This window comes from Hemicordylus capensis, chromosome 6 (assembly GCF_027244095.1).
Source record: "Hemicordylus capensis ecotype Gifberg chromosome 6, rHemCap1.1.pri, whole genome shotgun sequence".
Lineage (NCBI taxonomy): Eukaryota > Metazoa > Chordata > Lepidosauria > Squamata > Cordylidae > Hemicordylus > Hemicordylus capensis.
In genome coordinates, this window is record NC_069662.1 from 34,111,797 (window position 1) to 34,136,159 (window position 24,363).

The following is a 24,363-nucleotide window of genomic DNA, read 5'->3' on the forward strand; positions in this document are numbered from 1 at the left end:
GTAGAAAACTTCAAAGTTTGCAACTAAAGTTCTTTTAGGTAATCATAAAAATCGTCGTCATCTGCCTCAGGAACTTACTATTATTCAAACCACAATAGTCATAAAAGTGAAGCCTTTTATCCATACCTGTGAAGTCGTTGACAGAGAATGCGCAGTTGATACAAATATTGAACCAATTCGGTCTCTGTGTCTTAATCAAAACTTAAGGAAATTGATCCTGCTTTAGCTGTTCAGAAATGGTCTATAGTTGCTGACAAGGGTAGGACACTGTACTTCCAGATAGAGCATGTACTTCAAGGCAATCATTATTGTTTGTGAGGACATGGATGTGATGGTCCTAAGTATTGCTCAGTGCCCCATGATATCTGCACCTATCTTTCAGAAGCATGGATTACCACAGTCAAGATACACTGACATTAGATGCATTGCTTGTGCTATAAGAGATAATATTTAATAGGCACTTCCTGGGTTATATGCCTTCACAGGCTGCAACACATTTCCCCTGTTGGTTGTGGCAAACATTCTGCACCTAGATTTGAATAGACTAGCGCAGAATTTCAGGTGACATTTGCACAACTTGGAGAGACACTCGATGTACCATCAGAAGATTTCACATGTGGTTTGTATGGCTCTAAGAACACCGCAGACATAAATGAGTTATGCTACATAATCTTCTGTGCAAAAAAGGGTGTAGCAGAATCACATTCATTGCCATCTTCTCATGACTCCCTGCAGCAGCATATTTACCATATCAATTGACAAAACTTTATCTGGAAAAACTGCCTGACCTAGTTTCCAGAAATTCCCAGTCCAGACAGCTATGGAGGGAAGATGGCAGAGGTGTTTACTATTCAGTGAACGGCCAGGAAACTAGCCCCTGATTCAGTTCTTGAACTGTTGCCCTGCAGGAGCAATCAGTCCATACCTGCCAACATGTCCCTATTTTCCCAGTCAGGTGAATGGGAAAATAGGGACGTGTTGGCAGGTATGCCAGTCTTGTGCTCTGCTCACATGTTTTTGTATGAAGAATTATTTGACAACATGCCACGTAGAGCAATGTGACAACCAAGCTGCTATAATAAAGATGACAATAACTTTGAAACAGTCCATGAGACAGATGATGACAATGATTGTTATGCACGCTTTCCAGGTTTGCTGCTCAGCAGTGGCAAAATGCTTCCATTCAGGCAAATTGCATTCAAAATGAAAATAGCAAAGTGCCCAGCAGTGGAGCAATCTCAAGAAAACTAACAACCTGAAAAAACAGCAATATTTTTACCCCGAATATACGACGGTATAGCACTACATCGCGGTGATTTAATCTGAAACAAGGCATTGGAAATATGAACGGCACCCTGCTGTCAGCATCAGGACTGCGGTGTCACAACACAGGAAGTGTGGAAGCATACTTCAAATATACGCTGAGGTGTATGGCCAGAATTGCTTTTTATCAGCTTCGGCTGATATGCCAGCTGCGTCCATTTTTTTGAGATGAATGACCTAGGACACCAGCGAGAGAACAACCTGGGACACCAGGGAGAGATTTGGATCCAGAAATACCCCCAGACTGCATACCTGTTCCTTCTGGGGGAGCATGACCCCATCCAGAACCAGCAGATCAAAATTGTCTCCTGAGTTCCGACCCTGCACAATAAGTACCTCCGTCTTATCTGGATTCAGCCTCAGTTTGTTATCCCTCATCCAGCCCATTACTGCCTCTAGGCAGGCGTTTAGGGAGGTCATGCCTTCTCCCGATGATGCTGACATGGAGAAGTAGATTTGGATGTCATCTGCATAGTGATAGCACCCTACACCAAATGTCCTGATGGTCTCTCCCAGTGGTTTCATGTAGATCTTAAACAACATCAGAGACAATATTGAGCCCTGAGGGACACCATAGGAAAGTTCAGATTTTGAAGAACAGTCTCCAAGAGACACCATCTGGAATCTGCCCATGAGGTAGGAGCAGAACCATTGCAAAGCTGTGCCTCCCACCTGCAATCCCCTCAGACGTTCCAGAAGGATACTATGGTCAATAGTATCGAAAGCTGTTGAGACATCCAAAAGGACCAACAGAGTCACACTCCCTCTGTCAATTCCCAATTGGAGATCATCCATCAGGCCAACCAAGGCAGTCTCACCCCATAGCCTGCTTGAAAGCCAGTTTGAAATGGGTCTAGATTATCAGTTTCCTCCAAGACCGCCTGGAGCTGGGAGGTCATGAGTAGGCATACATGTGAAAGGTTTTTATATTTGCCCAATAGCAAGATAAAGAGAGACGTCTAGGCTGTGGCACTCCAGCCCAGGCAGTCCCGTCTCTGATAAAAGAGTGTCTGGTGGCAGAATTTTTAATCTACTAAAGTTCTAAAGTAAAAAGTTGAAAAGGGAAGCCTACTCAGGCAGCTCAGCAGAAGTAACTCAGCACTTTTTCCCCTCATGTGAGCTGGCTCTGAGTCAAAGGCTTAATTCTTTGCATAAGGCAAACTTAAAAGCAATAAATTTAAAATCAACAAATGCAGCATAAAGGGCTGTCTTAGATCTTGAGGTGTATTTTTCTGCCAAATGTTGCAAAATCAGAGCCTGGACTATTAGAGAGTGGCCAACTCTAAAACCTGCCTGCTCTGGTGCAAGAATATCTTTGGAGTCAAACCAGTCTAACAGCTTCCTGTATAGATGTCTTGCATAAATCTTACTTCGAATGACCAGGAGACTTATAGGACAATAGTTTGCAGGTAGGTTCCTCTTGCCCTTTATATAAATAAAGATTATGATAGTTGTACCCCAGTCTTTGGGTATGCGTGTGGTCCGGTCAATATACATGAATAGGAAGGCTAGGACTAGTGCCCGCCATTTGAGGTTATTCTTTATAAGCTTGGGAGATACAAAATCATTTCTAGGGGCCTTCTCAGTCTTCAGTGGCGTAACTAAATTGGAAACTTCAACATATATTATCAGGGCCCATTCTGGAAGGGAGTCGACAGTTAGCTCTAGGTCAAAATCTTGGCCCTCTTCCTTAGCATAAAGCATACAGTGGATGCCATTATGACTTTCTCAATTATCCAGTGTGTATCAGCAATAACGTCTCTTGTTCCTCGGCCTTTTCTGAAACCAGCTTGAACATCCGGCATTTCCCTTTCCACATAGGGCTCTAATCTGCGTTGGATGATCCTGACCATTATTTTGCTAGCATGTGAAATTAAGGATATTGTGCGATGGTTTGTGCAATCTGTTCAGTCTCCTTTCTTTGGTATTGGTATGTATACTGACCTCTTCCAGTCTGTTGGCCACTGTGTCATTCTCCAAATTTTCTGGCATAGTATGGTTAGAGCCTTGACTGATTCTTCTTCTGTTGCCTGCCATATATCTATAGCTATTCCATCAATTCCTGTAGCCTTCTGACTTGGTAATGACTGGAGTGCTGATCTAATTTCATCTTCCCATATAAGAGGTTCTTGCAAGTAAGGGATATCTTCTAGAGTATCTAGGATGTTGACATCACTGCGGTACAGATTTTCAGTATACTCCTTCCATCTTTGTTTGATCTACTCTGAGTCAGTTACTATCTGTCCTTTGGCATCCCTTAACATACCAATTTGAGGTTGGAACCTCCCTCTGAGTTCAGAGGTCTTCTGGAAAACTCGCGTTGTTTTTCTGTGTCTATTTCCATCCTCAAGGTCTTTACAGATGTCATTGTAGTACTGTTCCTTGTCTCTTCTAACAGCTTTCTGAAATTCCCTATTAAGTTCCTGTGTGAGTTCTTTATATTTCTTGACTTTGGCTTCTCTCCTCTTCTTGGCAATTTCCACCGTCTGTTCTGACATCCATTTTGCTTTCTTCTGTTTCTTGGTATTTAACAATCTCTTTTCACATTCGTCCTTAACAACTTCTTTGACTTCATTCCACAGTTCCTCTGGTTCCCTGTCAATGAGGGAATACACCAATATTTTTGGCACTGGGTTCTAATTTTGAATTTACATCTCCTTTAGTGATACTTGGACTTTTACCAAATGACTGGAATTCATCTAGTGGCACAAGAAAAGTGATTATTGCAGGCATTCGTTTTGGCTTAATGCCTAATACTACAGAAATGGAAAGATAAGAATACTTCTGAGGTAGAACAAAGGGTATCGGAGGTACTGCTTTTGGAAGCTATTTTAAGTGGGGAGCTCCTAACGAGTTCCAGGAAACTTGAACACAATTTTTAGATATGTACATATTGTGACAGATATCTTTGTAGAAAGTGGAGATTCGTGCTTCTGTGACTGCCAAAAGTTGGTTGCCCACCTCCTTCTCAATCTCCTTGTCCAACCGTGGGAGATTGGAGATTGGCTAGTAATTATCCATCACTAAGGGGTCAAGGGAAGGTTTCTTAAGAAGTGGTCTAACCATTGCCTCCTTCAGACAAGAAGGCATCCTACCCTCCCTCAGTGATGCATTAATGATATTGTGCACTTCGAACAATCTCCCTGTTAGATAGAAGCAGCCAAGTCGGGCAAGGATTCAAAGAAAAAGTTGTAGGCCACACCACCCCAAGCAGCTTGCCCACATCCTCAGGAGTCACAGATCGAAACTGATCCCACCTAATTCAGCAAGACGGATTGCTGGACACCTCCTTCATAGATCTTGTGGAAATAGTGGAGCCTAAGTCGGCCCGGATACAGGAGATTTTATCTGCAAATAACCCATTAAAAGCATCACTGCAGAACAACTCCGGGAACTGATTTAAAACAAAATGAGCAGAAATTATACTCTTCACAACCCAGGATAGCTCTGCTGCCAATATGCCCAGACCAAAATCCGTTTTTCACCGCATGCACCGCTACCACATGGGTCACATGCTGCATCCTTTCAAAATCAAACTGAGTCCTCCTCCACTTGTGTTCTAGTCGCCTACCCAACCATTTCAGCCCCTGCAACTCCTCAGTATACCAAGGGGCCATTTTTGAAGCAGGTCGGAATGGCAATCATGTCTTCTGCCCTGTTGAGTTCCCTATTCTAGGTTGCCACCACGGCATTGACAGAATCACTGGTCGCACCAACATCAAAACCCTCCAAGGCTTTTTGGAATCCTGCTGGGTCCAGCTGCCTTTTTGGACAGACCATCACAATAGGTTCACCACCCCTGCAGGGCTGGGTTGTGGCTGTGAGACCAACCTTAACCAGGTAGTGGTCCATCCATGACAATGGGGAAACCACTCGATCCCCCACCCACGGAACACACCCCTGATCTGAACAGAAGACCAAATCAAGTGTGTGGCAGGCAACATGAGTTGGTTCAGAAACTAATTGGAATAACCCCATAGTTGTCGAGGCCGCTATGAACTCCTGAGCCTCACCAGACAAGCCAGCCCCAAAGTGGATGTTGAAGTCTCCCATAACCAAAAGTCTGGGAGACTCCAACACCAACTCCGAGACCAACTCCGTCATCTCAGTTAGGGAGTCAGTTGGGCAGCGGGGTGGATGGTACACCAACAGAATCCCCAATCTATCTGTAGTGAGTGGCACACAGGGACAATTAAATGGCATAGTTTGTGATGACAAAGCATAAAATATAGCATGCTGGGATCTATATACATGTACCACAAAAAGAACCAAAAAGATCCCCCATGAAACTAGTCAATAGAAAGAAATATATATATCCACAATATGATGGAAAATTACTATATTGAAAAGTATATTCGACTTCCGGTTGGGACTGCCACCGCAGCGCCTGCTTCTCTTCTAAGGGGAGACTGAGGAGGAAGGAAAAAGAGGGTTTTGAGGCTTCAAAAAACCCCACGCTGTCCTGGATTAAAGGATAAAGGCTCAAGATAACCCACATCTTCTCGTATGCGGCTTGCCATTACAGAAGTTGAGCTGAAGAGCTCAATAAATCTGTCTTAGGCAGACCGACAGGGAACGGGGCTCCATCTTTGCTAACCTCCTCCTCAGGAATATCTTCACGATTCCAGCTGCTCTGGCAGACAATCTCTACAATTTGGATATAATTAATGATTTAAGTTCAAGAAGTTCACCTCTTTCAGTGAAGGAAGACAACATAAGAGAGAAACTCCTCCTGTGCTCTGAAAGACGCCACAGATAAGCCTGTAAGTTCTTTTATGGATCATAATTAAAGAAATGAATATTATCTTCTTTGTTCACTAAACACTAAAGAATTTTGAATTACTGAATTTAATATAGGGAAAGAAGTTGACCAGTGGGGATAGTTATTTTTGAATTTTAAAGAGGATTTTAAGAAGAGATTTATGAAGTTTCAAAGTTTTAAAAAGAGACATCCTGCTGTTTTCTATTTGTTGCTTACTCTGCCTGTTACTGCCTTTAACCAATGAGAAAAATGGAAGTAACAGATGTTTCACATTATTGTGAGAAAATTTCGGCTACCAGAGATTAGGCGCAGACGCCACAGAACTGTTTATATTTGTAAAATAAACACAGGCTGGTACTTTCTATTTTGAGATCAAGGTTAAAACTGGCTGTGCAAGCAATTACTTTCTTTAACCCCTGCATGCCATTATGAAAAGCAACGACAATTTCTAGCAAAGTTGGATATATACATAAGTTAAGAACTTTCTGACTTCGGATACAGCTGTGGGGGAAATTGGAGTGTCTGTCGTCATGGAAACCCTGCTTGAAATAAAACAGATCCTGCTGTCAAACGCAGTTGTTCTCGCATTAAATACTATTACCCTTCAACAAGTTGTTACAGAAGTCACCCAGATGAGGCGAAACATGGATGAATCAGAGGACAAGACTTCAAATACTGATGATGAGACTATTAGGAAACTGGTCTGGGATAATAAAGAACTTGGACTGGGGGTCGAGCCTGGGATGAGGGGTGTGGAGCCATTGAAGTACAGTGGAAGAGAAACCCCAGATTGGGTGGCCCTGTCGGAATTAAGACATGAAGAGAGATTTCTAAGGTTCAGAGACTTTTTAGAAATATTTTACCAGAAGACTGGAAAACCATCTGGAGAAGACTTTACAGCACTCGTGGGAATTACAGCTGATGAGACCCAGACCAAGACAGTTTTTAGTTTGATCTCAGCTTTGGCTAAAAGAAACAAACTAATGAAAAATTCTTCAGTACAGCTTTTCATTAAATTAATAGCTGACCGAATTTTTATTGTTGCTTTTGGAGGAGACAAGAGAGGAATCGGTTAGGGCAGTTATGCCAAATTGGGTTTAATATGTTGGGTACAATATAGAAATGGCAGACTGGGAAAAGCTATGGAACAATGAGTTAAAACTTATCCAATGTTATATTTAGAAGTCAATTTAATACAAAATGATTTATAGATGGTATTTGATATTTAAAAAGTTGGTATTGATATATAAAAAGGTTGGGGGTGGATCTTGGAGGGGTGTGGGGATGTTGAGGGGTTTTTTATTTTCATGTTTCTTTTCTCATTCTTTTTTTTTTTTCTCATGTGGTGGATATGTGGGAGGGCTGGGGCCTACTGCGACATGGTATATAAAAGCAAATATTGGGGTGGTGTTTCCTGTGGGGTCGGAGTCTTTCCTGCTGGGAATATTATAAAGAGAATGTTTGCAAATAATTTAATCTATGTTTTTATGTTGGCTAGAGCAACATATGCATTGAAGTGGAAGACCAAATGTTTTTGGGGAGATTGGCTGATAGAGACTTTTGGGCCATGTGGAGATGGCAGAATTTATAATTATGGATAGAAGATTAAAGCTTAGAAAGTTTCAAGGATGGTTTGAGGCTTTTTTATTTTATATTATTTTTTCTTTATTTTTATCTTTATCTTCTATCATATGTAAAGAGTTATTTCCCTAGTATGGATTTTATAACTGGACTGGTAGTTTGAAATGCAGATTGGGTAGATTAATGGATTTTTTTTCTTTTTCTTTTTCCTTAAACTTCTTTTTTTCCTTAAGTTTTAAATGTGTGTTGTTGGTTTCTTTTTTTTAATTAATTATAATAAGGTAAATTATAGTTTATAGTTGTTAATATCTAGACAACACTGTCTGTTATAGTTGTTAATATGTAGACAACATTGAAGTGGTTATTTAAAGTGTTTTTTCAATATAGATCTTGCAGCAGATTTTGAAGGTTGAAAAGCAGGGAGGGTAGGCTTATGGTTCTTTTTGTTTTTTAAGCTTTAAATTTATGGTGGTTTGTTTTTTATTAATATTGTAAGGAGATAACTTTATATTTGTTATTTCACGAAAAGAGATGAGCAGGAAGTCCAATTTTGTCTGTTGTGTTTGCTATGGATGTTATCATTGTTAAAAATCAATAAAAATTAAATGGGGGAAAAAGAAAAGTATATTTGATATGGATTATTTGGATATAAATAGAACAAGGATGTATACAACAGAATCGACAGTAGCAATGACCATATGAGAAACAGAGTCCACAGACTATGTATCAAAACCGAGCAACAGAGTCAATGATGAAATTGATGGTAAAGACGTCCACACACTACGGTGACCTGGTGACATCCATTTCAAAATGGCTCTTTATCAAGAGCTGATGGACATGGATCTTTTGAGTTGATATAAATCAGTATACTCAAATTTCTTGATCTTATAAGAAATGAAACTGAGTCATTACTTGAACCTTTTAACATATTTCAAAAAAACATACCTCCCCAATATATCCCTACAAGGGATACTTCATAACCTTTATCATATAGATAAAATCATACAGAATGTTTAAGCAAATAACTTATAATAGACTGGTTGTACTGGCAAATGTTGTAGAAACATTCTTGTCTCTAAGAGACTTGAGCTGAAGAAATATTCAACTGGTGAGGGATATATATGGTCATTCATATGGTCATTTCTGCTGTGGATTCTATTTTTTGTTGTATATATCATTGTTCTATTTATATCCAATAAAATTTATATCCAGTAATTTCCCATCATATTGTGAATATATCTATTTTTCTTTGTATTTGCTAGTATCATGGTGGATCTTTTTGGATCTTTTTGTGGTGGTTTGTGATGATGTCATCTACCAAAATGGCAGATGCATAAACTTTTGAGGTGTAAGTGGGTTAACTTGTGGATTGTCTAACTGATCTGAACCAAATTTACTACAGCTGAAGGGACATATAGGGTTGTCCAATGGCATAGTTTCTGATGATGTCATCTACCCTGATTCAAGATGACAGATGTGTGAATGTTTGAGGCACAAGTGGGCTAACTTGTGGACTGTCTCACTGATTTGAACCGAATTAGATACAGTTGTAGTGAGTGGCACACAGGGACCCTGAATGGTGTACTTTGTGATGATGTCATCCTCCTTGCTTCAAGATGGCAGACTGTCAGGCCTTCATTCGAGGACTAGGAAGAGGAGTGGGAGGCAGTTAAGTTACCTGAGGATCTTGAGGGCCAGCTCTGTGATCGGAGGGTGGAGGCACTCGTGATGGGCAAGGAGGAGGGCTTGGTGCAGGAGGCAGAGCAGAGTAGTGACTCCCAGGACGAACTCTCGCTGCCGTTGTTATCTCCCAGAGCACGCAGGCATAAGAAGCGGTGTGACCATGTCAGGGAGTTGAGATGCAGCAGTTGCTTGCAGCATGCATGCATTGATTGAAGGGGGCTGACTGGGCTGAGCGCTGATTGATTCCAGCTGGCAACCAGCTATAAATTCTTCAGCTCCACTCAGGATGGACTGATGGAGACAACTCGTCAACAAGCATTGATACCTCCCTCCGTGATGCCTTGGACCCTTGGACTAGGGACCTTTGGGATCAGGTGAGCAAACATGGTTGTGGGGAATACGGGTTGGACTTGGTACTCAGTAGTGATTTGTTCTCTTGTGCTTCTTTATAGACACTGGACAAAACCTTGTGCCTGCCTGTAACCGGAGACATCTCTCTTCATCTGCTACTACATTGTAAATTACAGACAGCTCATCGACTGTGGCGGGTTTATGACACAGGTGGGCAAACTTTTGAGGCTCAAGTGGGCTAATTTGTGAACTGCCTAACCAATTTGAACCAAATTTGCTACAGCTATAGGGACAAATAGGGATGCCCCAATGGCATCATTTTTGATGATTTCATCTACCCCAATCCAAGATGGTGGACATGTAAACATTTGAGGCACAAGTGGGCTACCTTGTGGACCATCTAACTGATTTGTACCAAATTTGGTACAGTTGTAGGGGAAATGAAAGGAAAATAGGCAGACTAGTTCTTACTAGAACTTGTGTTTACATAGACTAAACTTGTAAATCAGCCTTTGATTGAACTAATTGCAAAGTAAAATGTCTTGTTATAGAAAAATTGTAGCTTCTGTTTACTCCAGCCCACGCCTATAGCCCTTACCACCCCAAGCCCCAATGGATCGGAGGCATTCTGGATGTTTTGCCAGGAAATGAGCATAATACTTGCATCATGGGCTGCATCCCAATGATAAACAAGCTCAAAGACAAAAGCCTTGGAATTTGGTTGCTACTGTCAAAAGGGGGGCCGAGCCACTGGACTATAGGAATTTGCCATATACCATATATGCCATATACCATATATACCATATATGCCATATATTTGCCATATATAGGAAGCTGCCATATACTGAGTAAGACCATAGGCCCATCTAGCTCAGTATTGTCTACACAGACTGGCAGCAGCTTCTCCAAGGTTGCTGGCAGGAATCTCTCTCAGCCCTATCTTGGCGATGGCAGGGAAGGAACTTGGAACCTAGATGCTCTTCCCAGAGCAGCTCCATCCCCTAAGGGGAAATCTTACGGTGCTCACACATCAAATCTCCCATTCATATGCAACCAGGGCAGACCCTGCTTAACTAACGGGACAAGTCATGCTTGCTACCATAAAACCAGCTCTTTTCTATCTTTTTTGCATCATCCTGATTGAGATATCAGCCTACACAGGGAGATAATGTATTGAAGAAGATCAGACAACTATTCTGAACTCTGTTTTCTAGCATTCTGTATACATAGGTATTCTGGCCTCACATCAGCAGGCAAAATTCAGTGTGCTGTCTTGGGAGCAGGGGTGTAGTCACCATTGTGCCAACAGGTTCAAAGAACCTGGGCCACCAATGAAAAGGGCCGCCGAAGCCCCATGGCTCAGGCTCCGGAGGAGCCGAGAGTCAACTCCCACCTCCCACGCCTGGGCTGCCGAGAGCCAAGGCGAGCTCTCCGTCAGTTATTTCAGGCAGTGCCAGCTGCCCAATAGGACTTTTTCCTTTTCTCTCCCTCTCTGGCTCTGCCTGAAGTGATGAGCTGTGAGCTCGCTTGGGCTCTTGGCAGCCCAGGCCATGCCCCCTTTGCGCATGATGTCACACTCAAAGGAGCGTTGCCTGGGCTGCTGAGAGCCCGAGCCAGCTCTCAGCTCATCATTTCAGGCAGTGCCAGCTGCCCGATAGGATGTTTCCTCCTTTCTCTTCAGGCACTGCCTGAAATAACAGATGGAGAGTTTGCTCAGGCTCTCGGTAGCCCAGGCAGGAGGGGGGAGTTTGCTCTGGGCTCCTCTGGAGCCCGAGCCACGCCCCCGTGCATGTGACGTCATGCCCATGGGCTTATGTGGAGGGGGCCACCAAGTGGGGCCAGACCCAGGCCGCCATTTGGCTGGCTCCATGGCTGCTTGGGAGGTTCATTATTGGCCTGTCTGTAACAATATTCCCAAACAGATCTGGGGAATACAGGAGAGCCTTGTTAATCACGGGTCCAGCACCCACGGTTTTATGTATTCGTGGTCTGGTAATGCACAGACCCTTGAAAAGCGAGCAAAAAGGCACCTTTCAAAGCGGTGATTCTCTTATTTTTAGCAGGAGGAGAGTAACTGGCCCTATCCAACCCCTGCACAGCATCCTTCCAGTGGCTGTTGCTGGTGTCTACCTTATGTTTCTTTTTAGATTGTGAACAATTGGGGATAGGGAATCTTCGTATTTATTACTTATTTTTCTATGTGAACCGCTTTGCAAACTCTTGTTGAAAAGCAGTGTATAAATAGTAGTAGTAGTAGTAGTAGTAGTAGTAGTAGTAGTAGTAGTAGATGACCCAACCTCAGTATATGTGAAAAAATATGTGGCCAGAAATTACCTTGGAGGTCATTTCTGGTTGGCATTTGAGTTCAGGAGCCATTTTATGGTTAATTTTTTAAAATGGGGCAGAGGACACGATTTTCATCCGACTTTTGGCTACTCTTTTTGTTTTTTACTCGTGAGGGGCATCTTATGACTACTTAAGGGCAGTAGAACATGGTAGGGCACTTCATTTGGCCCATTTGGTTGTTTGGGGCCTTGGGGGTGATTTTGGGCAGTGGGAATCTAACCTCCCTCACTTCCAATTTACATTCACTTTAATGCCCTGTTATTCGTGGATTCACTATTCACGCCCCCAACCCCCATGGAATGGAAGCTGAGTGAATAACAGGGTTTTCCTGTCCAGTCAAAAAAGGAGGGAAAGGAGAAGGAGAATTGAGTTGCTTCTGATCAAAGCTGTAATTAAATCAGCATAATATTTCTTCTTGTTTACAAGGGCAGATATTTTTATATACTGCTTTTCAACAAAAGCTTGCAAAGCAGTTTACAAGGGAAGCAGTTATAAAAGATTTGGCGATGAGGTTTTGAACCAGCTATGCATGTGAGCCTGCAAAGCTTGTGAAAGTTCCTGCATTTTCCTTACATTGCATTACTGGCCTGGGCCTACATTCCTGAACTGCTGCATTCTACTATTGCTGCTGCTGATTGTTTCTCCAGCTTCCAGACCTGCACAACCCCTGAAGGTACTTTTTCCTTATCAATCCTGGACTCTGTTCTTCCCTGGATGCTTCTTGTCCATCCCCGGAGAACCTGCTCTTCCCTGGAAACAATGGAGGTCCTATTTCTGCCATTTCCTCTTCACCATACAGACCCCTGATTTTACTCCAGCAAAGCAGAAGGCCATATTACTTCACTGCCCAGACCCTGAAGGCCAAAGAATATATAACCATTTGCCCTTTCCTGCCAACTGGGAAGGGGATGCCAATTCTTATGAAGCCGCTCTTGAAGGCTTAGATGATCATCTTTTGACAAAGTTCCTCATCAAAGGCTCCTGAGGAAACTTAGCAGTCATGGGATAAGGGGACAAGTACATGTGTGGATTGCTAACTGGTTGAAAGACAGGAAACAGAGGGTAGGTATCAATGGAGAGTTTTCACAATGGAGGGAAGTAAGAAGTGGGGTCCCCCAGGGATCTGTACTGGGACCGGTGCTTTTTAATTTATTCATAAATGATCTAGAAGCAGGAAAAAGTAGCGATGTGGCCAGATTTGCAGATGATACCAAACTCTTCCGGGTAGTGAAATCCCAACCAGATTGTGAGCAGCTCCAAAAGGATCTCTCCAACCTGGGGGAGTGGGCGACAAAATGGCAAATGCGGTTCAATGTTAGCAAGTGTAAAGTGATGCACATTGGGACGAAAAAACCCAACTTCAAGTATATGCTGATGGGATCCGAGCTATTGGTGACGGACCAGGAGAGGGATCTTGGGGTCGTGGTGGACAGCTCATTGAAAGTGTCGACTCAATGTGCAGCAGCTGTGAAAAAGGCAAATTCCATGCTAGGGATCATTAGAAAGGGGATTGAAAATAAAACGGCTAACATTATAATGCCCTTATACAAAACTATGGTGCGACCACACTTGGAGTACTGCGTACAATTCTGGTCACATCTCAAAAAGGACATTGTTGAACTGGAGAAGGTACAGAAGAGGGCAACCAAGATGATCAAGGGCCTAGAGCACCTTTCTTATGAGGCAAGACTACAACACCTGGGGCTTTTTAGTTTAGAAAAAAGACGACTGCAGGGAGACATGATAGAGGTCTATAAAATCATGCATGGTGTGGAGAAAGTGGAGAGAGAGAAATTCTTTTCCCTCTCACACAACACTAGAACCAGGGGTCACTCCATGAAATTGATTGCCAGGAGGTCTAGGACCAACAAACGGAAGTACTTTTTCACACAACACGTGATCCACTTGTGGAACTCTCTGCCACAGGATGTGGTGACAGCCAACAACCTGAATGGCTTTAAGAGGGATTTGGATGACTTCATGGAGGAGAGGTCTATCAATGGCTACTAGTCGGAGGGCTACTGGCCACCTCCAGCCTCAAAGGCAGAATGCCTCTGAGTACCAGTTGCAGGGGAGTAATGGCAGGTGAGAGGGCACGCCCTCAACTCCTGTCTGTGGCTTCCAGCAGCATCTGGTGGGCCACTGTGCAAAACAGGATGCTGGACTAGAAGGGCCTTGGGCCTGATCCAGCAGGGCTGTTCTTATGTTCTTATGTTATTTCAACCCTACTTTGAGTGTGATTGCTGAACATTACAAGTTCTGTTCTAGATCTCAACTGCCTGGTAAATCTGAGTATGTCACAGCCTTGTGTGCCTTAAGTGTAACCTGTGAGTTTGCCAACTTTACTGATAAATGATCAGGGATCAGATTGTTATGGAAAGAAACTGCTCCAAACTGTGTGAAAAATTGCTACTGGAAGGGAAACCTACCTTGGATAAAGTTTGGGAGATGGCTTGGAGGGTGGAAAATGCTCTTCACTATGCCAAACCACTCTCTTTGGTACCCCAAACTCAACCTGCTGAAATCCAGGCTCACAAAGCCAATTTGCTCACTGTCCTATTATTAAATATTAAATTAAATATTAAATATTAAATATTATTATTATGACTGCTCTTCAGCTCAAAAGAGGCCCAAAGAAAGTATACATTTCTTTATTTGCTTAATGAAGTACTGTAATTCATTAACAATGAATATAATGAAGTGAATGCAAACAAAAAATTTCTGAAATCCCTTTTTAACTTCACATTTCTTGCCTTTTCTACTGGCAGTTTACGAAAATGGAATCAGAAATACACTTTCAAGATGAGGACCACACAGATGAACACAGAGATATTGACAAGAAGATGACTTTTCCCTCCAACTAGATGTTCAGAATGTTTCATTTCAAATAAAGCTGTCAAATAATGAAAGGATTGTGACTGATTGTTCATCTTTTAATTGATTGTTTTAAATATAATTAATTTGCATCTTACCAAAACTTCAAAAGTCCTGCCTTTTTGAGATATCAAAGAATATGTCATTTAATTTCACAATTCAATAAACAAGAATAAACCATTCACGATTAGAAGCAAATGGTTATCTTTAATATTGCTAAATTCCCAGTTACAATAACTCACCCAAACAAAACTAAATGCAACAAGTAAATTGATCTATCAGTCAGCTCACCGCTTAACTCATTAAAATTTGCTTATAACTTCACCAAATAATATTAAAACTTTATTGGGAACTTTTGCTGATTGATTGTATTCGAATTTTTCAGACTGAAAAAGAAATTTCCAGATTAAGACAAAGTAGAAATCATCATCTGGTCAGAAAGTTCAGAAGAATCATTGGACACATACACAAAAAAGGAGAAGGAGAGGAAGATCTGAGCAAAAGCTACAGAAGGTTTTGTTTCTGAGCATAAGAAAAAGTGCTGTAATACATGGGGCTGATCTAGATGACCCAGAAAACCATGGTTTGTTGGATCAGGAACACAGCTTGAGGTCCCTGAACATGAATGCTCCCTTGTCCCACACACACACACACACACACACACACACACACACACACACACACACCACCAGCATCCTGATGAGGAACAACAAAGATTCAGATTAGACATGGAGCTGTTTCAAGTAACAACTTATGTCAGGATGCTGACTTCAGAATTTTGTGCCATTGTGAAAAAGAGAAGAGGAAGCACATGAGTTCAGGGACTTCAAGCCATGTCCCCATGCTGGTAAAACATGGTTTATTGGGTTGCCAGAACCAGGTTATTGACTGATCCCAAAGTTAATTGAAATAAATGCCCCAAATGCGCTTTTTTCTCTTCTTGATTTCAGCTGTACGTGGCTGAATGTCAATTACATAAACCTGCATGGAGGTGCATTCAGGATGGGTTGACACCGTTTTACAATGACATGTACTTGTGCTACAACCACATTTCTGCTGACTCCTTGGACTGTGGCACTTCGTTCCGTGCCATCATTATAGTAGCGAGTTACTCTAGCAGTGAAAGGAATATTTGCTTTCATTCTTTTGCCTTCCATTGACAGTTCACAGATCTGGTTGGGTGGGACAGAAACTTCAACTGTTTCAGTAATAGTGGTTGATCTGCTCTGTGTGGAACCTTTACTCCAGCCAAAAGTGTGCTCTGCAGAAATACTCCATTCTGCCCCAAAGACTCCCGGAATCCCTGCTGTCATCTTAGTGCTCACACTCACGGAGACAGAACTGCTAATGTCCCAGCGATATTCGAACGTTACTGCTTTTGATAAGGTCGTTGACTTCTTCACTGTTCCACAGCCATAGTTGGTGACTTTACTGAAGACTAAGGTAATATCCTCATTGCTGTATGTCGCCTGATCCCTCTTGTACCTGACATTCTCGATTTTCTGAGAACGGTAGTTTTTTTTAACAATCAGGACATCATAGTATTTATACCACCACTCTTTACCATTATAACCTATAAAGAAAGCTCTGTTATGGCGGTCAACCTTCCCAATGCCATATTTATTTCTCCCTACATAAATGTTGCCTCCTGGGCAGGTCCCTACAGAATTGGATGGAACATCACCCCATGAATCCCTTTGCCATTGCAACCACTCCAGATCATTTTCATTCACCAAAAGCGAAAAGTAAGAGCTCTGTAATTCTTTGTCTCCATAAGGGTAGAAACAGGCTGAGCCACGGCTTGGATTATAGAATCCAGCATGGCAGCTTGATACTTTACAGGGGTATTCGATCCTTTTTGCATAACTGTTCCAGAAAGACACAGCTCCACTAGGGATAGATCCTTGGAAGTAAACCCATTTCAGGGTTGTACTGTCAAAAGCATCACGCTTTTTTCTATTCAGGATCAGTGTTTTGCCATCTTCTTTGCTTGGGCCTAAAATAAATAGAAAGATTAACGAGAAAATAACATCATTATTTCTTGTTTACACAGTCAGACAGGTGTTATTGACTGGTTTGTTTTATCCAGACATCGAGTTCTTCCCAAGGACCTGAGATGGCTGAATTTTATTGTCAATTGTTATAGATATCGTCGCAGATTATAGGCTGTTCCCAGTAAAGCTGCTTTTTGTAATTGGCTGATTGTGATTTCTGTGGCCCCTAACATCATCATCATCATCATCATCATCATCATCATCATCATCATCATCATTATTAATTCAATTTCTATACCGCCCTTCCAAAAATGGCTCAGGGCAGTTTACAAAGAGAAATAACAAACAAATAAGATGGCTCCCTGTCCCCAAAGGGCTCACAATCTAAAAAGAAACATGATAGACACCAGCAACAGTCACTGGAAATACTGTACTGGGGGTGGATAGGGCCAATAACTCTCCCCCTGCTAAATAAAGAGATGAAAGGGTAGTAATTTGGCAGCTCAGTTGTAGGATTAGGAAACTATCCATCCAGAACCACACATCCTGAAATAATAGCATCTAACTAAGTGGAGTGCGTGACTATCTAAGTGGGTTGCTCTTGGGGTGTGCGGCTATGGGGGCTGTCATGGAGAATGTCTACACTTCTCAATTTTCAGCTACACCACTGTGTGTGAGTTCTGTAGAGGTGGTGAGGTGGTAGCAAGAAGGAGCTTTTAGGACAGAGCAGCTGCTGCTTCACTACTTGGCTTGCTCTCCTGTCTCTCCCTTCACTACACCTCATGTTCCACAAGAGGCCTGAGCACCGCACTTTGCTGCCAAAGTGGAGCAAAGGACAAACACTAGGGGTGTGATGAAACGTTCGATGTCGAACCGTTTTGCATCAAACCAGGCTGGTTCAGCAGCGTGTTCGCAAACCGAACCGGGGTCAGTTTGGTCTGCAATCAAACCAGGGCCAGTTCTAACTGGACCAAGCCCACATGATCATACTGGACCAAGCCTGGTTTGATGAAAATCGGTTCGACATTGAAGGGGAGGAGGCAGGGGGTTGGGAGGCCAGAACAGCATCTGCAGAGGCCAGATCCACAGAAGCCAGAACCTCCACATCCATGGAGGTTAGAACTAGGGATGTGCACGAACCAGTTTGGAGACCTTTTAAGGGGCCTTTGGACCGGTTCGAACCCTGGCCGGCTCGAAGGTTTAACAGCCAGAGGGGTGGCTTTAAGGATGGGGGTGGGTGCACTTACACACATTCCGTTCACATTCAATTTGAACCGAGCCACATTTTTGTGTTCATGCACACCCCTAACACAGCTCTTGGCGGAAGGGGCAGGGGGAGGAGGAGAGACGGAATAATACCCACTAAAGCTCCTTCTTGCAGCTGCCTCCACCACAAGACAGGATTCGTACTTTGTAATGCAGGCTGCGGTCCACTTGACAATTCCCAGTCACTGCACAGGGCTGTCTCAGGGCACCATCATACATACATGGTACCAAAGTGGGACTCTTTGAAAAGTCCCAAATGGCTAGGGCTATGGGTACCTTAGGAACTACCTGTTCCCAACTGAATCTACCACCCGACTAGATCTGCTGGGAGGCCTCTGCTCTGCGTGCTGACACCTGCTGAGTCTCGGTAGTCAAGCATGCAATACAGGGCCTTCCCAGGCTGTGGAATGGGAGGAAAGGGAAGATTGCCCTTTTTATCCAGGCTTTTGGCCAGTGAGTGGTCCCTGGCTCACTTTTTTAGGACACAGCTGTGTCTGTTTTATTTTGAGGTTGTTTTTCTTGTTTACGATTGGTTTTATCTCATTCACTGCCCTGGGGCAGGGTGGCCAGAACCTAAGGGGTAGACTCATGGGTCAAATGGCCCGTAAGCCAGAATTTGGCTTTTAAAAAGCCAAATCTGGCCACCTAGCCGTGGGGTCTTAGGACAAAAGGTGATACAAACATATGGAAGGGTTTCAAGTTGAGTCTGCCAGTGATCCTGTCGATGCTCTGGTGCAAACCTGGAATAACAAATTAACTGGAGCAGTAAACACAATCGCTCCTAAGCTCCTCTCCAACCTGCTTCAAAATTAGCCCTGTGGTATTCAGAAGAATGACAGGAGCTGAAGTGGCAAGGTAGACAACTAGAGCACAAAAAGAGAAAGACTCTTCTCAAATCTGGCAGGTTACAACATAGAGCACATTAGTAGACCTATTTTCTGGCTATACATGTGGCAAAGACGCCTTTCCCCCCCCCTGCCCACATTGCATCTGCAAGTTCATGTCCAGCAGAGTTGCCTCGGGTTGTGAAAGGTCTAATCCGAGCCCCCTCCCCCATGATTCCAAATTTGGAATCATCGGTTAACTACTGCGATGGGGAAGTATCTCATATTTGTGCTGAACTGGATTCTACAATTAGGGCAGAGTCTATTATGGAAGGATCCAGCAACTCCTCTTATGGGATCAGAACTGGGTCACTTTCAGCTTCTGATTCCTGAGGATGTAGACAAGCTGTTTTAGACAGTGCACTCTACCACCTGTTCTCTTGCACCTTGCCCAACCTGGCTTATTTTATCTAACAATCAGAATATGAGAGAGGGTCTGGTAAGCATCATAAATGCTTCTCTGAAGGAGGGTAAGATGCCTCCTTGTCTTAAGAATCTATCATTAGACCATAACTGGGGGGAAACCTACATTGGATCCCTGAGAGTAAGGCAACTATAGGTCCGTCTCTAATCTCCCATGGTTGGACAAGGTGAATGAGAGCCCTCTCAGCTCCAGACACTCTTAGAGGAAACAGATGATCTATATCCATTTCAAACTGGCTTTAGAGTGGGCTATGGGGCTGGGCCTGCCTTGGTCAGCCTGATGGATGATCTCCAATTAGGTATTGATGGAGGAAGTGTGACTCTGTTGGTGAAGACCGACCTGGGCTCCAGGGGAGCTGGCAGGTGCTCTCACTGCTCCCATCCCACCACTGCCCCTCATTTAAGAGGTAAAAGATAAAAGGGGGGCTTTAAGAGAAAAGGGGGGACTTTCCCCTCATCCCCCCCCCACAGCCCTCTCCACCATCCCCTCAGCAGCTGCTGCCACCCCATCCCACTGCTCAGCTGTGTCTTTTTTAAGATTAAAGGGGGAACTTTCACTTTGCCTCCCCCACCCCAAAGACATACATGACAGCCCTTTACTTGCAAGGGGAAATCCTTGCTGGATTCCCCTTTACATGGCCCTCAAGCTGGCTTACAAACAGGGGGCTTGGCTCGGCTCACCACCGGAGCAAGCCCGCCACACACACACCCCATTCGGCTCAAGGGGCAAGCATTCAAGCCCAGCTGGGTCAAGTGTGAACAAGCTCAGGATTGAGCCAGTTCGCACATCCCTAATATCAGGTGGTATATAAATATGGTATATAAATAAATATCTCTCTATATAAAACACTTAGGGTGTTGGAAGTTAAAGGACGTTGCGCTGTCTCTTGTCTCAGACAGTGGAGGACAGACTAGTGAGTCAGAGGGCTAGAGGGTCAAGACATTGGTCACCCCTTCTCCACTGCTCTGACACTATCCCTTTGAAATGTAGATTGGTACTCTTAGGGATTAACTTCCTTCCTCTCTCTCTTCCCTACCTGCCCTTCTACCTTGCAACATGGCAAGCTCCTCTCCCTGCACCATGTGTGCAGAGAAGATGCAGAATCCATCTGCATCCAGCTAGATAGATAGATTAGAGATCCTAACTCCTCACTTTCCTATCTAGAATGGAGTTCCTTAATAAATGCCTTATATATTGATTGGAAACTATGAATTAGCTCCAAGTTACTTTACTCTCAGGATACACGCATGCCTAAGCAAATTCCACCATGTTGTGCCACTGTGCACTCTGCTATAATGAGAAAGGGATTCTCTCACCACAGAGAATTTCCAACATAGGGCATATGTGCCAAGCCCCATCCTCCCCCCCCCACCCTCGCAGTGCTAAACCAATCAGGGCACTGCCAAGGCAGTGGCGACGCTCCAAGGGGCAAGAGCAGGAGGAAGCAGCACCAGCACCCACAGTATGGCCAGCTTCCATGACAGAGAGAGGAGACTGAGGCGGGAATGGCGGCAGAGGTGGTGAAAGTGCATTCTGTGAGCCCTCCTGGTGCCCAAATGACAGGTGGGTCCATTTTCGCGTGTCCACAGAGAGCCCCCAAATGGGCCGAAAATGGCCTAATCTATCATTTGAACAGCAGCAGGCTTACAGAAGGCACCTTTGCTGCCTCCACCACCATCCTGGATGGCAGGGGGTGGCTTAAAGCGGGGGGGGAGAAGGGGGGGCTTGATCAGCCAGATTCTCTATGGGGTCAGGTCAGGCGAGTTTGCTGGCCAATCAAGCACAGTACACTGTATACTTTTCAGAGGTCCGATATTGTTCTATTCTACAATCCTTGGTTCCATGTAATATTCTATTACTCTGTGCACTCTGCTCTTCTCTCACCACAGAGAATTTCCAACATAGGGCATATGTGCCAAGCCCCGTCCTCGCCCCACCCTCACAGTGCTAAACCAATCAGGGCACTGCCAAGGGAGTGGCGACACTCCAAGGGGTGAGAGCAGGAGGAAGCAGTGCCAGCAACCACAGCATAGCCAGCCTCCATGACAGAGAGAGGAGACTGAGGCGAGAGGTGGTGAAAGTGCATTCTGTGAGCCCTCCTGGTGCCCAAATGACAGGTCGGTCCATTTTCGCGTGTGCACAGAGAGCCCCCAGATGGGCCGAAAATGGCCTAATCTATCATTTGAACAGCAGCAGGCTTACAGAAGGCACCTTTGCTGCCTCCACCACCATCCTGGATGGCAGGGGGTGGCTTAAAGCGGGGGGGGGGAGAAGGTGGGGGGGGCTTGATCAGCCAGAGAACAAGCGTGCAGATGCTCTGCACCGACCCAGCTAGTACAGTAATTAATTAATAAATACACTTAGATAAGGAGCCATAAAAGAGGGCTGCTGAGAGCTCCAAGGAATTGCATACATTACCTAGACTCACTAAAGGACTTTTTGTCTCAGTTCTGCTCAAGACAGTAATGCTGACGTTCATTCCATTGGCATATTGCTCACTGGTGATCAGGGGCACGAGTAGAATACAAAGGAACAAATGCATCTGAAATGAGAAACAAGAACACCCTTCATTTCCATTCACTGAGATGGTTTCTGGAATGGTTTCGTAAGCTGCCCAAATGTGTGCTGCAGCTAGCCAGGGGCTATAACCTTGGATTCCTGTGGTGCATCTGCAAGTTTACCCCTATTAAAATCATAATTCAAAATTGTGCTCAGTGCTCTGCAATTCCATCTTCCAGGTCAGCATCAATCTTAAACAGCAGCTTTTCCAAGCAGTGATTGAACATGGCTTCGCTATGGCTTCATACGAGGAAACCATTCACAGAGTTGTCAGGATAGTGGCAGAAAGTGCTGTGCATACAGCCAATGGCATTATTCGGCTTTGCTCCAGATGATCTGGAAGTTTTACGCATAGCAGTTTTACCATGAGGTTTTTGCTTTTAGCTCGCATCTCCTCTGGAATGGAGGGTGCAAGTACACATATCAGCCAGATTTTCTGAAGTCCCTGTGAGTTATCGGGGAGCAGTCCACACATGCAATTCGAGTTCTCCACTATGCCCGAGTGTAGCCCGATTTATCTCCAGAGTAAAAAACTCCACTATTTTCAGTGGGTTTTTGAGATAGCTTTAAGTTCGCAGTAAATCCTCCCGGTAAACCCACGGTAAAATCTGTTATTACACCCTGCTAACTTGGCAAAGAGGCACCTTTTACCGTGGTGATTCTCTTTATTTAGCAGGGGGAGAGTAAATAGCCCTGTCCACCCCCAGCACAGTACTTCCAGTGACTGTTGCTGGTGTGTATCTTATGTTTCTTTTAGATTGTGAGCCCTTTGGGGACAGGGTTCCATCTTATTTGTTTGTTATTTCTCTGTGTAAACCGCCCTGAGCCATTTTTGGAAGGGCACTATAGAAATTAATTATTATTATTATTATTATTTATTTTTGCACCACATTGCCACGCCTAACTCTGACATGCTGTCTTATCTGCTGAAAAGAACCAGGGTAGATCATACTCCATTTGACAGTTCTCACCATGGTGAATTGTACTGCTTGTGTTTCCATTATTTTGCATGGGCAAATGATGTTTCCATTATGTTACCATTTGTTACAGTTCTTGTTATGTTTTCCCTCTGTTTTTCATATTATAATTAGTCTTTTCATATTGAATGGTGATGGGGTACTTTATGCCCCAAAGCCATTTCTGTGTGGTGCCAATAACACTGTGGGGTGACATGTACCCCAGTGTCTTCGTTATTTTACCCCTTCCCACCACAATTGGACAGTAAATAAAGTGTTGGTTTTTTACTGTGCAGTTGGTGTCAACTCACAGGTTTTGAATGTGGTGGGGTAAACAGGGTACTTGCTAGCACAACTCCGGATTGATACAGTGCATTGGTAGTCTCCTTGGAGTACTACGTAACCCTAAAACATTTTTAGAGATATTGAGAACAGTGATCACTTAATCGGTTACAAACCTGGGAAAGATCTGGTGTGTTCAGCCTCTATACGCTTTCCCCACAAATCGTAGAAGGGACAGGTTATAGTCTAAGCATCTATGGACGTAAATTGTGCTTACAGTACTATTACAGCATTTACAGCATTTATTAGTGCAGTAAGTGCATAATACTTTCAGTTAACATTCAGTGTAATAAGGGTTGTTGATAACCCAATATGCATACTAGTAAAAAGGGCATTTTGAGACACTATTACAAGAAGATGGTTGCCACAGGGCACTTAACCTCATTAAGGTTGACCTTGACTTGGAAAATGTAGTTGCAGAAGATGGAATACAACGTTTTATGGTTTCCTTTCTATCTCAGATGGGGTACAATCAACCCTGATTTTGACAGAGGGTTAAAGTAAAGGAGACTTCAAAGGTTAACAACTGGAGAAACACAACAGATTTTTTAACATAATTGAAAAGTAGCGCGGAAGCAGCTTACCTAGGGAGCAAGAGGCTGTTAGTTCGAATCCCCACTGGTGTGCTTCCCAGACTGTGCTTAGTAAATATATATTTGTAGTCACCTATATCGGACAGCAGCAATATAGGAAGGTGCTGGAAGTGGATGCTCACTTCAGTGACAATGGCAAAGTCACCATCTCATACTGCGCAGAAGAAGGCAATGGTAAACCACTCCTGTATTCTACCAAGAAAACCACATGGCTCTGTGGTCGCCAGGAGTTGACACTGACTCAACAGCACAATTTTTTCCTCCAATGACCTGAATTCTGAACATATTTCAAGTGGGTCGGGGGGTGGGGATAAAGATGTTATCCTTGCCTTCAAAAGATTGCAAATGTGTTCAAATTTCTGCTTCAATGTGTTCAAATTTCTGTGTCTCAGTCATTTCTCAATTGATCTACACCAAATTTGGAG

At 43.6% G+C, this 24,363-nt stretch overlaps 1 protein-coding gene across 1 annotated transcript; it reads right to left on the minus strand.

The window, feature by feature from the left end:
- Positions 1–15,840: 15,840 nt before the first annotated feature.
- On the minus strand, positions 15,841–22,030 carry LOC128331303 (natterin-3-like). Its single transcript, XM_053264654.1, has 2 exons — positions 21,907–22,030; positions 15,841–16,916 (listed from the first exon to the last, which is right to left on the minus strand). The coding sequence occupies exons 1-2, from the start codon at positions 22,028–22,030 to the stop codon at positions 15,892–15,894; spliced, it is 1,149 nt and encodes a 382-aa protein (XP_053120629.1). The 3' UTR covers positions 15,841–15,891.
- Positions 22,031–24,363: the final 2,333 nt, after the last annotated feature.